The sequence below is a fragment of the Drosophila persimilis genome, unplaced genomic scaffold (assembly GCF_003286085.1).
Source record: "Drosophila persimilis strain 14011-0111.01,24,50 unplaced genomic scaffold, DperRS2 tig00000002-arrow-pilon, whole genome shotgun sequence".
In the NCBI taxonomy this organism is placed as follows: domain Eukaryota; kingdom Metazoa; phylum Arthropoda; class Insecta; order Diptera; family Drosophilidae; genus Drosophila; species Drosophila persimilis.
Window position 1 is genome coordinate 3,686,316 of NW_020825289.1, and position 10,123 is coordinate 3,696,438.

The window sequence follows — 10,123 nt, forward strand, 5'->3', positions numbered from 1 at the left end:
CGTCATCCAAAAATATAAACAGAGCCAGCTGTTTGAGATGCACAAATTTTTTATGTAATTAAAATGGGCAACAAAGCTGAAAATTCTGACACAAAAGACGCTCAAAACAAAACAGCGTTGGACGATGCGTGGGCGGTAAGTTACCGGCTTTGTAAATAATCAGAAATCTAATGGACATCTCCCTTAGATCCGGCCCTGTCATCTGTACAAGGATGAGTATGATGACTGCACGAGTTTCAAGGCACGATTCCACCAATACTTCATATTCGGCCAGGACAGCGATTGTTCCCAGTGGCTGACAGACTACAAAAACTGCGAACGCTATCACCAATCAAATGGTAACGACGTGGCGTCCGGTGCGGCTGTCATCAAAAGCGAGGAGAAACGCCGCCAAACCCGATTGCGGGCGCATTTTGCCAACAACACATGGGAAAAGCGTAAGCAGCCGCCAGCAGATTGGGCCCAACCTCTGCCAGAATGGCTGGAAAAGCGCAACGAAAACACGTATCTGGAGCTGAAACAAAAAGAGCTGTCCGGCCTCAGTGTACCGCAGGATGAGAAGGGTTCGCTTTGTGCAATCATGTGAAAATAAATAGAACTGATAGATCCTGAAAAGTTAGTTTGAGGCGTATTTTAATTGTAAATGGACTTAAATATTTAAATAATTTGTTTATACAATCGATCCAACTTTCTGGCAACGCTGCAAACAGCTGGTTCTCCGTGGACTTCATGGTTGCTATTGTTGGTGCTGTGCTGTGAAGGGTGGGAGGGAAGTTACACACCTCAGGAATGGAATATATATGTTTTTTCCGAATCCCAATATACTAGCTTTGCTTAAAATGCTAAAGGGCAGCAAACTCAAAGCTTTGGATGTCAGAATCCTGAGGCCCCTTTTTGAAACAAGGTCAGGTAAATGCAAATTACATAATCTTAAACCAATGGGAGAACTGTAATTTTTGGCTAGCCAAATTGTGTGTGTCACTGAGAATGTGCTTTAACCTTTGCAGCTGTTGCCAGCAGCGCAGTTTCGCCAATAGCATACAAAGATCCTACATAACGTTCAATGACTTCCGCAGCAAAAATCGTTGGTACACCAAAAAGGAGCTTGTGGGGTAAGTGCCGCCACTCCCCGAAGCAGCACATGCCACAGGCAGCGCTAACAATTGTATGTATCCACAGGTACTCTATGAAGGACATGTACACAGTGGTCTCCGACGTGAGGAACTACTACAAATTTGTCCCTTATGTGAAGCGATCGCACGTCCACACCGTCGACAGTGATGGTTTCAAGGCAGACCTCATTGTTGGCTTTCCCCCACTGAACGAGGCCTACACGTCGAGGGTGACGCTAGAGTCGCCCAGCCTGGTCAAGTCCGAGTGCCATGATGGACGTTTGTTCAACTATTTGCTTAATGAATGGCGTTTCAGTCCGGGCCTGAAAGACATACCCAACTCATGCGTCTTGGATTTTAAGGTATCCTTTGAATTTAAATCGCTGCTGCACAGCAACGTGGCCAACATATTCTTTGATCTGATATGCGATCAAATGGAGAACGCTTTCATCGAGGAAGTGCGTCGACGCAATGGACCACCTTCGATTCGTTCGCACGTGCTGACCTCCCAGAGATCATGACGCGGTCCAAACGGCCCATCTCCCTTCGTTCTAGTAACTTAAGTTGAACGTGTATTTGTACATTTCATTGACACAGAGTCGTTTTATATTTCGTTGTTAGTAAAATTAACCAAAATGTAAATAAACATTATTCAAAGTCGATTTGTGTGTAATAAATTATCCCCCAACTTCAGGAGTTGTGTCGAAGATGCTTCGAAAGTTATTTTAAGTTGAACGTTGACAGAATCGACCACACACATACAACGACGAGCACAAAAAAGACATCAATTAAGTACATTAGTTTCATTCACTTAAAAGAATACTCAAAATGAATAGTTTTTGTTAACAGTCTCGTGTTCTGGTTTATTAGTATGCAACGGAAAACTGATACATAGATGGCATGAGTTAGTACGAAGAGCTCTGCTTAACTGACAGCTGCTCGGTGACAACTTTGGTGTAACCACTAAGAAAGATAGATGCCCTAGCAAGTCGATCAATCCTATGTCAGCTACAGGTATATGATGATATAGTGGTCCAAGCTGGACTGTTTCGACGGATATACCTTTACTGCCTGACGGATTAGTTGGCATATCTATTTTAAAATTAAAATTAATCATGGAATGGCATCGTTTAAGTCGAGATAAGTGTGAAAATATCCTCAAGTGGCCTACGCTACATTACCTTACATGCTTACCATATAGAAATTGTTATTATCGTATCGTGCATTTAAGTTCAACATCATCGAGTTGTAAGTATTCGCCTTGGAATACTAAAATTACCCCTTCAGGTGAGGAGAAATAGATGTGGCTGTTACCGAATATGCATCCAAGTGATACTATCTACGTTAATATGGGATCTATTCAATCTACGACTATAGCGCTAAGCTCTCTACACATTACTTTATACATGGGGAGGAGTGTAACCAACTCTCTACTTAGTTTGCGCAGTAAAAAAGTCTGACCACAACAGTCCACTACAAAGGTTAAGTGTAAGTTTCTAATTCAATTTTTTTATATTGTCCAGTGAATTACGCGTGCATCTATTTTCGGGGAAACAATTAGGCTATCAAGATGGGTCAACAGATGGTTAAAGACGAGGCCAACAGCAACATTAGCTTAACATTAAACATTAGCTTAATAGAACGAGTTCATAAATCAAAAATTAAGCACAAGGACGAGGTCTAAAATCATACGAGAGAGGGGCGAAACTATTTCCGAGTCGGGATGTGTGGGGGATGTGGAAAGGGCATGGCACAAGATGCAACCATTTAGAATGGTTAAGCATAGTGTTTAAGCCTTACAAAATATCACTTTTTCGACGACGATAGGTCGCCAGTTTCCTTAGTTCTCAGTTGTGCTTGGCCCGCTTGCCAAACATATAGCCCTTCCAGCGCTCTGCGGTCTGTGCAATTAACGGGTCGCTGTCAATAGTGGCCAGCAGTAGCAGCTGATTCACATGCGTTGCATGATAGTCCCATCGTGCCAAATTAGGTGCCACGCCAAGGCTGAGATGCCTTAGATCGTAGCTGGTGCCGGAGCCCGTGTCGTATAGTAAAAGCATCTTCTTAAGCGAGTACATGCCTTGGGCAAACAGTTGGCCTGCCTCTCGGGCTATTTTAGCTGGCGCCGTGCTATTCAGATCGTAGAGACCTAACAGCGAATAGATGAAACCGTTTAGCACTAGGGATGGCGGCGTTGTGGGATACTCCTCGTACCTGTTGATACGAAATAATCACATAAGGAGCCTAAGAAAAATGTCTGTGGTCGACTCACCAATAGAATTTGTCCATGAACTGAGACAGCACGCCCCCGTCCTGCGAGAATACCCTATATGGTTGAAGTCCTGCTGCGGCCGCCTTGAGATAGCGCTCATCGCCACCGGAATGCCAATAAGCTCGCGCCAAAACGGATATGGCATGGCCTTGGCCCATGGCCGATATCCAGCCTGGACTCAGCTCAGCAAAACCATTGAGACTTCGGCGCACAGGATTGGTCCAGCCACCGGACTTGGGGTCCTGATTGTGAACGAACCACTCGGCAGCATCATAGAAATGCGCCATATGCTCGCTGGTGGACAGGGTAATGTTATCGTAGAAACCAATGCCCAGGAAGGCGACAGACAAAACTTCCAAATCGGAGCGCCGTACCTTAAGCGGTGATCGCTTGTCCCCTAGGACGATGCCCTTCTGAACATCAATGTGAAGATCCCGGGTTATGTGGCGCCATTTGTTCAAAGCAGAGGCCCCCAAACCATAATAAATGTTCGAGTCCTGAACGCTGAGTAGAAGATCGGCGGGAATATAGTGGAGGTTATAGCTGTGCTTGGTGTCTCGGTTCTGGACCGTAACCATAAGGCTGCTGCTGTTGGTCACAAGGAGCATATCTACGCTCAGAAGTAAATCTAATGTCTGGTTAAAGCCAATGCTGATGGCGCTCTCGTAGCCAATGGCCGTCTCGAACTGAACCACGCTGGTATTGAACTTATGATGCCAGATGCGTGTCATGTTACTGGTCTTGGGCGTTGTCCAGTCCATCTGATAGCCATCGCCATCCTCCAGAACGTGCACTCGGGGCGCCTGCTCTGTCAAATTCTTGCTATAATGCGATAGGGCGAACTGGGCTATTTGCGTGGGATAGAAATAGCCACGCTTCTCCCACTGTGTGCTCACAGGAACTCCCTCGGCGGCGCTGATGCACTTCACCCGATCGCGGACTTCCACATTGTAGTTCTCAAAGTACATGAACACGCCACGGGCATCGTATTTGCCCTTGGGCAGATTTACCTTGGCTGTGCTGTGCATCCAATTGAATTTTGCCACCTCAGTGCCGCTGGTTGTGACTGCTCCACTGACATCAAAGTAGTTTCGCAGGAACGAGAAGGGCACGTACACCTCGTTGGCATTCTCATCTCGCTTGCAGTGAACACTGTACTCCTGGTTGATGGAGCACTCAATGTCTTGCAGGGCATCTGAGGTTTGCGCAGCGCTAGAGGTCTGACTTTCATGGTGCCGATTAAACTGACGCACAAAGTCCGGTGAAAATGAAAAGGCGGCACATCGCATATAAACGCCTAGGGTTATCACCACCACGGCCACCGTTAGAACGAGCATCACAGCTTTCAAATTTAGTCGCATTATGAAGAATACGAATGGCTCCCGTTGCTAGTCGTGGAGAAGAGACAATGAGATAATGTCTGTCTGATAAAGACACAAAGATAAGAACCTACCTTATTACTTTGCGACTTGCGTTGATCCCTAATGTCCCCGCTCGGGATTAGTGGGTACGCGGGCAAGGCGAAGGCATCACTATTCGTGGTCTGATATTTGGACATTGAAGGAACCAGCTTCTGTCTAACGAGATCGCCGACCATGAGTCATGCTCTAAATATAGGCTCGCGAGAAGCGGCTTTGATCTGGCAGATGCATCACCTACAAATTAATAATATTGCACCAGTTTCACACACTCTGCCACCCTCTCCTCACTCTAACTATCTCTCTCTCCGACGGCCACTGTCTTAGCAAAAATTACACCTGCAATGGCTTCGGTGAAGGCTGTAGTTACCCGAGTTTTTCCCTAGGTGCACCACAATAGCTTCACTGGCTGGTTTTTACATTTCTCGAGCACATTTTCACTTCTTTTCAACGACAATGTCCGCACAATACAGAAGTAAATAGAGAATAGAGATTCTCTCTCCCCCTCTCTCTGTTCATCTCTATGACAATATGTTTTGACATATGACCAGTGTGACCGATCCTCAGAAATATATCAAAATATACCGTAAATATACTCACGAATTCAAGTTGTATTATACATATTCCTCGATTTTGTTATTCCGTGTAATATATATTATACCATATTATTATTTTACATATCATATTATTATATAATATTCTCATTATTATGATGACCTTGGTTCTCCGCTATAGATGCCGTGGTTCTCCGCGATAATGACCTTGTAATTATCCAGTTTTCCACTTGACTGGTTTATTTTAAATTCTTGCTTTTATTGGATTTGTCGAAAAAAAGGTTTTAGCGAAAAAGGTCAAACAAAAAATGTAAGAGCTTAGCTGTTCCTATTGCTCAATTTTGATATTCCGTCGAATAATTCTGGCTAAAACCCTTAGTTCTGCCACATAAGTAGAGGCCATTGAGGAATATATTTTCTACAAAATTGGCCTTTTTATACCCGATATTCAAAATGAGTATTGGGGTATATTAGGTTTGTGGTGAAAATGGATAAAGTATATATATTCTTGATCAGCATCAATAGCCGAGTCGATTGAGCCCTGTCTGTCTGTCCGTCCGTCCGTCTGTCCGTCCGTCCGTCTGTCCGTCTGTCCGTCCCTATTAGCGCCTAGTGCTCAAAGACTATAAGAGCTAGAGCAACGATGTTTTGGATCCAGACTTCTGTGATACGTCACTGCTACAAGAATATTTCAAAACTTCGCCCCGCCCACTTCCGCCCCCACAAAGGACGAAAATCTGTGGCATCCACAATTTTTAAGATACGAGAAAACTAAAAACGCAGAATCATAGATAATGACCATATCTATCAGAATGCCGAATCTGGATCAAATCAAATCATTTTTATAGCCAAAAGGAACAAATCAATTTGCAGTGGCTACGCAGCGCCCGACGTCACGATCAGACTGATTTTCTGTCTCTCTCGCACGCATTCTTTGTCGTGTCGTTCAATATTAGCGGCGTCTGCCGGAGGAGAGCCATACTGACTAAGTATCGGGTATAAATGTAGAGTTGCGGTCTCCGCAGCAACTCACAACGTTTCCCCTCGTTTTTATTATCATCCCAGTGTACACGTCACGAATTTTGGGAATCAAGGAGCCGGTTAATGTTTTCCTCGTCGGAAGCTTATACTTCGGGGCGTGCGTCACATCGTAAATAAATCTTTTGAATTCCGGTTCTTCGACCAACCGCAACGCGTGATGACCCTTGGCGATCATGCGTACAATCGGGCCATCGGTGTTTTGTCGGATACCGGGCTCCATAGACGCCGGGTTCTTGCTCTTTAAATGACGCCTTACGTTGCTTTGACATTTGGAACTCAAAACAGATTTTCAATACTTGCACTTGGCTTCTTAGCGTCAAACTTCCTCGACATTATTCAAAATTTCACTATACTTTCGAATTAGCGACATACTAAATTTGTAAAAGAGTAAGCAGCTGTGAAGGTAATGAGCAGCAACGCCCTTTGAAAATGCCCTTGAGGAGCAAAATTCATCAAAAAGTGAGTAAAGAAAAGTGAGCAAAAAAGAACAAGTCAACAAAATAGAACAAGGGAGCAAAAAGAAACAGTTTGAAAGGAACACGTTCAGTTGCTCACTTAAATGAACACCTCTTTTTTCACTTACTCATGAGCAGCACAACACTAGCGGAACATCAAACAATGAAGATTCTTCAGCTAAAAATTCAAAGTCTGACGCACAACAACAAACAGCTCCTCAACAGGGACGAATTCTCGCAGAGATTTGGGTGTTTAACAACGGCTACGGCGGGGTAGGCATCTGCCATACAATAGAAAAGACATACGATTTGTCATCGTCAAAATAGAGAACTACTTCGGAATTTTAGGAATTAAGACATTGAACCTCAAGAGTAATTTCAATATTCTTAGCATATACGCTAAAAAACATTTTCACAATTCAAATCGGGCAGAATAAACTGTTACGTTTTCGCACTAATCATACAGAATATAGATGAGCCAGTTCATAGAACGAACATGTCGCACGTTGAACACAGAATTCCCGTCCCATGGGGTTCGGGTCTGGCGTTCGGTTACCGCCTCGTCATCATGAACCAAACACATCTTTGCATGTGTACAGGCACAATTGGATGCTCTTTGCGTTTTCTGTGTGATTTCTGTGTTTTCTTGTGCGCAGTGCTGCCGAATACGCTCTTTTCCCGTCAGATTTGGCTTTTTTGAAGACCAAATGCGGAATACCTTAAAGTTAAAAAAATATTCAGAAATTGCATGCAAATTGAATTAAATAGCGATAATAATTTAATAAAGAGAAAAAATATCAGCGACAGCACTAGGTTTTGGAGTAAGGCCTAACCTGACACCATATATATCCATACAGTGGTTAGTGTCTGAACGAAACATAATAAAAAAAAGAATGGGCAGGGTGGGTGGAGGTACGATACACTTGGGCGTGGGAAATAAAAAAAAAACTTTTATCTGTTTGATTTATTTGAATTCATATGTAAATTATCAGAGCCGAAGGCCCTGGGATTTAGTTTTCTGTACTATACGGTTAGTGGTGGTACAACACAACAAGGCAGAACTTCCCATCTCTAGGAAACAAAACATCAGCGCGTATGAAACTAATTTAATTGACTTCCTCGACAAAATTGATGTAAAACTATAACAAGTACTCAAAAATCTACTATTCTCTGACTTGGCAATTTCCACCTTCACATAAGCGGGCGGCCATATAATCCTACGCTACTCACGGGTAGCATGGTAACTTAAACCGTCAACAAAAAACAAACCAAAAAATGCAATTTAAATGGTTTTAGCAGAATGCTTAGTCTTAATTATAGTGCAATATTCCTGCTGTTGGTCGGGGCCATTACTCTGTGCCATGCATCCAATGGTGACCGTACTCAATTCTTTCACAACTGCCGGCAAAACTGCGAGCGAACCAACTGCTCTGCAGGTAATTAACTATACATGTAATAGAGTGCACCTGACCAACCGTTGTTCTTTTCGCAGATGGCCTGGAAATACAGGAGCAGGCCGTGAACTTTTATAAGCAGTCGATATTCGATCAGATTTTTCAGTGGAGCTGTGCAGATGAGTGCCAGTATGGCTGCATGTGGCGGACTGTGGCTGCCTTTGCGGAACGAGCGTGGCCCATACCACAGTTCTATGGCAAATGGCCTTTTCTTAGAATGCTTGGAATGCAGGAGCCGGCCTCAGTCATATTCTCAATGTTAAATTGTATCATGCATTTCCGAATGCTGCGCAAGTTTCGACGAGAAGTGCGTCCAGATAGCCCATGTTACATGCTGGCTCATATATTCGGAGTGGTAAAAGGCCCTACGCCTTAAAAATTCCATTTTTACTAATTAATTTTGCCCTTTTAGACGTGTCTGAATGGATGGATCTGGTCTTCAATATTCCACACGAGAGACTTTCCCTTGACTGAACTGCTGGATTATGCTTTTGCCTATTCTATAGTGCTCTGCACTTTCTACTGCATGGTGATGCGAATGCTTCATCGATACTCGCTGTTCCTACGCGGTGTGATCACGCTGGCCATTGTCTCCTACTACATTAACTACTTTGCCTACCTGAGTGTCGGCAAATTCAACTATTCCTTCAATATGAAAGTGAATATTGCCACCGGAGTTCTGTCCGCCTTGGGCTGGTTCATCTGGTGTCACAGAGTGCGCACTCGGCGGCCCTACTTCAGGAGGATTCTCCGATTTTATATACTTTTTGCTTTGGCAATGAGCCTTGAGCTGTTGGACTTTCCGCCCATTTGCTGGATTCTCGATGCCCATGCATTGTGGCATTTTGCCACAGTCCCATTGGTTTCGCTCTACTACAAGTTGGTTTTCAAATGTCCCATATTTTATATGCTTGTCTATTAAGTTTATTTATTTTTCAGTTTCATGATCGAGGACTGCAGAACACTGCGAAAGGAGAAGGTCTTGTCGGGCGGCTACTCTTCGTACTTCAACAAGGACATTTAGAAAATAACAAATTCGCTTCGATCACGCTTTGTTTACAGATACTGTATAGCAACATGTATTTATTTATATAAAATCCAATACCAAAAACATCCATTCTACATCTGTCCACATTGCGAAATCGTCACTGGAAGCTTGGGCTTGTTGTTGGGCCCCGTGGGAACATTTTCAATCTTTCGCATTATCAGCAGGCCGTCAAGTACGCGTCCAAATACCACATGCTTGCCATCAAGGAAGTTGCATTTGGCACAGGTAATGAAGAACTGGCAGCCATTGGTGTCCTTGCCGCTGTTGGCCATGGCCAGCAGGCCAGGTGAGTCGTGCTTCAAGGTAAAGTTCTCATCGCCAAATGTGTTGCCATAGATGCAGGTGACGCCGGTGCCATCGCCCTGGACAAAGTCTCCGCCTTGTATCATGAAATCTTTAATTACTCTGTGGAAGCTTGCGCCCTTGTAACCAATAGGCACACCATCTGGCCGATACTCTCCTGTGCAGAATTGTCGAAAGTTTTCTGCTGTCCGCGGCACTGTATCAGCAAACAGCTCGAAGATCATGCGGCCGATTTCCTGCATGCAAAGATGGTTAACATAAATAAGTCAACTAATTATATGTGCCTCTACTCACGGTTGTGCCCACGGCAATGTCGAAAAATACGACTGGGTTGTTGGAGCTGCGCAGCTGGGACTGAATTTGGTTCCAGTTGGGCATTTTAATTATTAAATGTAAATCTCTTAACAAATGCAAGAAGTTCGCGTGCCGGCAGCGTTTTGTTTACATTTTTGCGATGAATCGATAC

At 44.0% G+C, this 10,123-nt stretch overlaps 5 protein-coding genes across 7 annotated transcripts; 3 read left to right on the forward strand and 2 right to left on the reverse strand.

The window, feature by feature from the left end:
• Positions 1-58: 58 nt before the first annotated feature.
• Positions 59-619, forward strand: LOC6590401 (UPF0545 protein C22orf39 homolog). The gene is made up of 2 exons (XM_002015458.2): positions 59-135; positions 188-619. Exons 1-2 carry the CDS (start codon positions 64-66, stop codon positions 584-586), a joined length of 471 nt encoding a protein of 156 aa, XP_002015494.1. The 5' UTR covers positions 59-63; the 3' UTR covers positions 587-619.
• Positions 620-753: 134 nt separating this feature from the next.
• LOC6590402 (coenzyme Q-binding protein COQ10, mitochondrial) lies at positions 754-1,774 on the forward strand. The gene is made up of 3 exons (XM_002015459.2): positions 754-904; positions 1,008-1,112; positions 1,180-1,774. Exons 1-3 carry the CDS (start codon positions 801-803, stop codon positions 1,631-1,633), a joined length of 663 nt encoding a protein of 220 aa, XP_002015495.2. The 5' UTR covers positions 754-800; the 3' UTR covers positions 1,634-1,774.
• Positions 1,775-1,945: 171 nt separating this feature from the next.
• On the reverse strand, positions 1,946-5,282 carry LOC6591115 (D-glucuronyl C5-epimerase B). Of its 2 annotated transcripts, none has more exons than XM_026985254.1 (4): positions 5,173-5,282; positions 4,838-5,039; positions 3,385-4,772; positions 1,946-3,326 (listed from the first exon to the last, which is right to left on the reverse strand). In XM_026985254.1, the coding sequence occupies exons 2-4, from the start codon at positions 4,979-4,981 to the stop codon at positions 2,960-2,962; spliced, it is 1,899 nt and encodes a 632-aa protein (XP_026841055.1). In that variant the 5' UTR covers positions 4,982-5,039; positions 5,173-5,282; the 3' UTR covers positions 1,946-2,959. The 2 variants fall into 2 exon arrangements, with proteins under 2 accessions (XP_026841055.1, XP_002015496.1); XM_002015460.2 differs by having other exon boundaries at positions 5,094-5,282.
• Positions 5,283-7,976: 2,694 nt separating this feature from the next.
• Positions 7,977-9,428, forward strand: LOC6591116 (post-GPI attachment to proteins factor 3). Of its 2 annotated transcripts, XM_026985381.1 has the most exons (5): positions 7,977-8,092; positions 8,149-8,288; positions 8,345-8,661; positions 8,719-9,185; positions 9,246-9,428. In XM_026985381.1, the coding sequence occupies exons 2-5, from the start codon at positions 8,153-8,155 to the stop codon at positions 9,328-9,330; spliced, it is 1,005 nt and encodes a 334-aa protein (XP_026841182.1). In that variant the 5' UTR covers positions 7,977-8,092; positions 8,149-8,152; the 3' UTR covers positions 9,331-9,428. The 2 variants fall into 2 exon arrangements, with proteins under 2 accessions (XP_026841182.1, XP_002015497.1); XM_002015461.2 differs by having other exon boundaries at positions 7,978-8,288.
• Positions 9,357-10,060, reverse strand: LOC6591117 (peptidyl-prolyl cis-trans isomerase H). The gene is made up of 2 exons (XM_002015462.2): positions 9,952-10,060; positions 9,357-9,893 (listed from the first exon to the last, which is right to left on the reverse strand). Exons 1-2 carry the CDS (start codon positions 10,033-10,035, stop codon positions 9,426-9,428), a joined length of 552 nt encoding a protein of 183 aa, XP_002015498.1. The 5' UTR covers positions 10,036-10,060; the 3' UTR covers positions 9,357-9,425.
• Positions 10,061-10,123: the final 63 nt, after the last annotated feature.

Coding starts and splice junctions, on each gene's coding strand:
- LOC6590401 (XM_002015458.2), top strand. CDS start 64: ATGGGCAACAAAGCTGAAAATTCTGACACAAAAGACGCTCAAAACAAA. Junction 136..187: donor CGTTGGACGATGCGTGGGCG/GTAAGTTACCGG, acceptor CATCTCCCTTAG/ATCCGGCCCTGTCATCTGTA.
- LOC6590402 (XM_002015459.2), top strand. CDS start 801: ATGTTTTTTCCGAATCCCAATATACTAGCTTTGCTTAAAATGCTAAAG. Junction 905..1,007: donor AGGCCCCTTTTTGAAACAAG/GTCAGGTAAATG, acceptor TAACCTTTGCAG/CTGTTGCCAGCAGCGCAGTT. Junction 1,113..1,179: donor ACCAAAAAGGAGCTTGTGGG/GTAAGTGCCGCC, acceptor ATGTATCCACAG/GTACTCTATGAAGGACATGT.
- LOC6591115 (XM_026985254.1), bottom strand. CDS start 4,981: ATGGTCGGCGATCTCGTTAGACAGAAGCTGGTTCCTTCAATGTCCAAA. Junction 4,773..4,837: donor GCAAGTCGCAAAGTAATAAG/GTAGGTTCTTAT, acceptor CTCCACGACTAG/CAACGGGAGCCATTCGTATT. Junction 3,327..3,384: donor TTCATGGACAAATTCTATTG/GTGAGTCGACCA, acceptor TCGTATCAACAG/GTACGAGGAGTATCCCACAA.
- LOC6591116 (XM_026985381.1), top strand. CDS start 8,153: ATGCTTAGTCTTAATTATAGTGCAATATTCCTGCTGTTGGTCGGGGCC. Junction 8,289..8,344: donor GCGAACCAACTGCTCTGCAG/GTAATTAACTAT, acceptor TTCTTTTCGCAG/ATGGCCTGGAAATACAGGAG. Junction 9,186..9,245: donor TTGGTTTCGCTCTACTACAA/GTTGGTTTTCAA, acceptor TTTATTTTTCAG/TTTCATGATCGAGGACTGCA.
- LOC6591117 (XM_002015462.2), bottom strand. CDS start 10,035: ATGCCCAACTGGAACCAAATTCAGTCCCAGCTGCGCAGCTCCAACAAC. Junction 9,894..9,951: donor ACATTGCCGTGGGCACAACC/GTGAGTAGAGGC, acceptor CTTTGCATGCAG/GAAATCGGCCGCATGATCTT.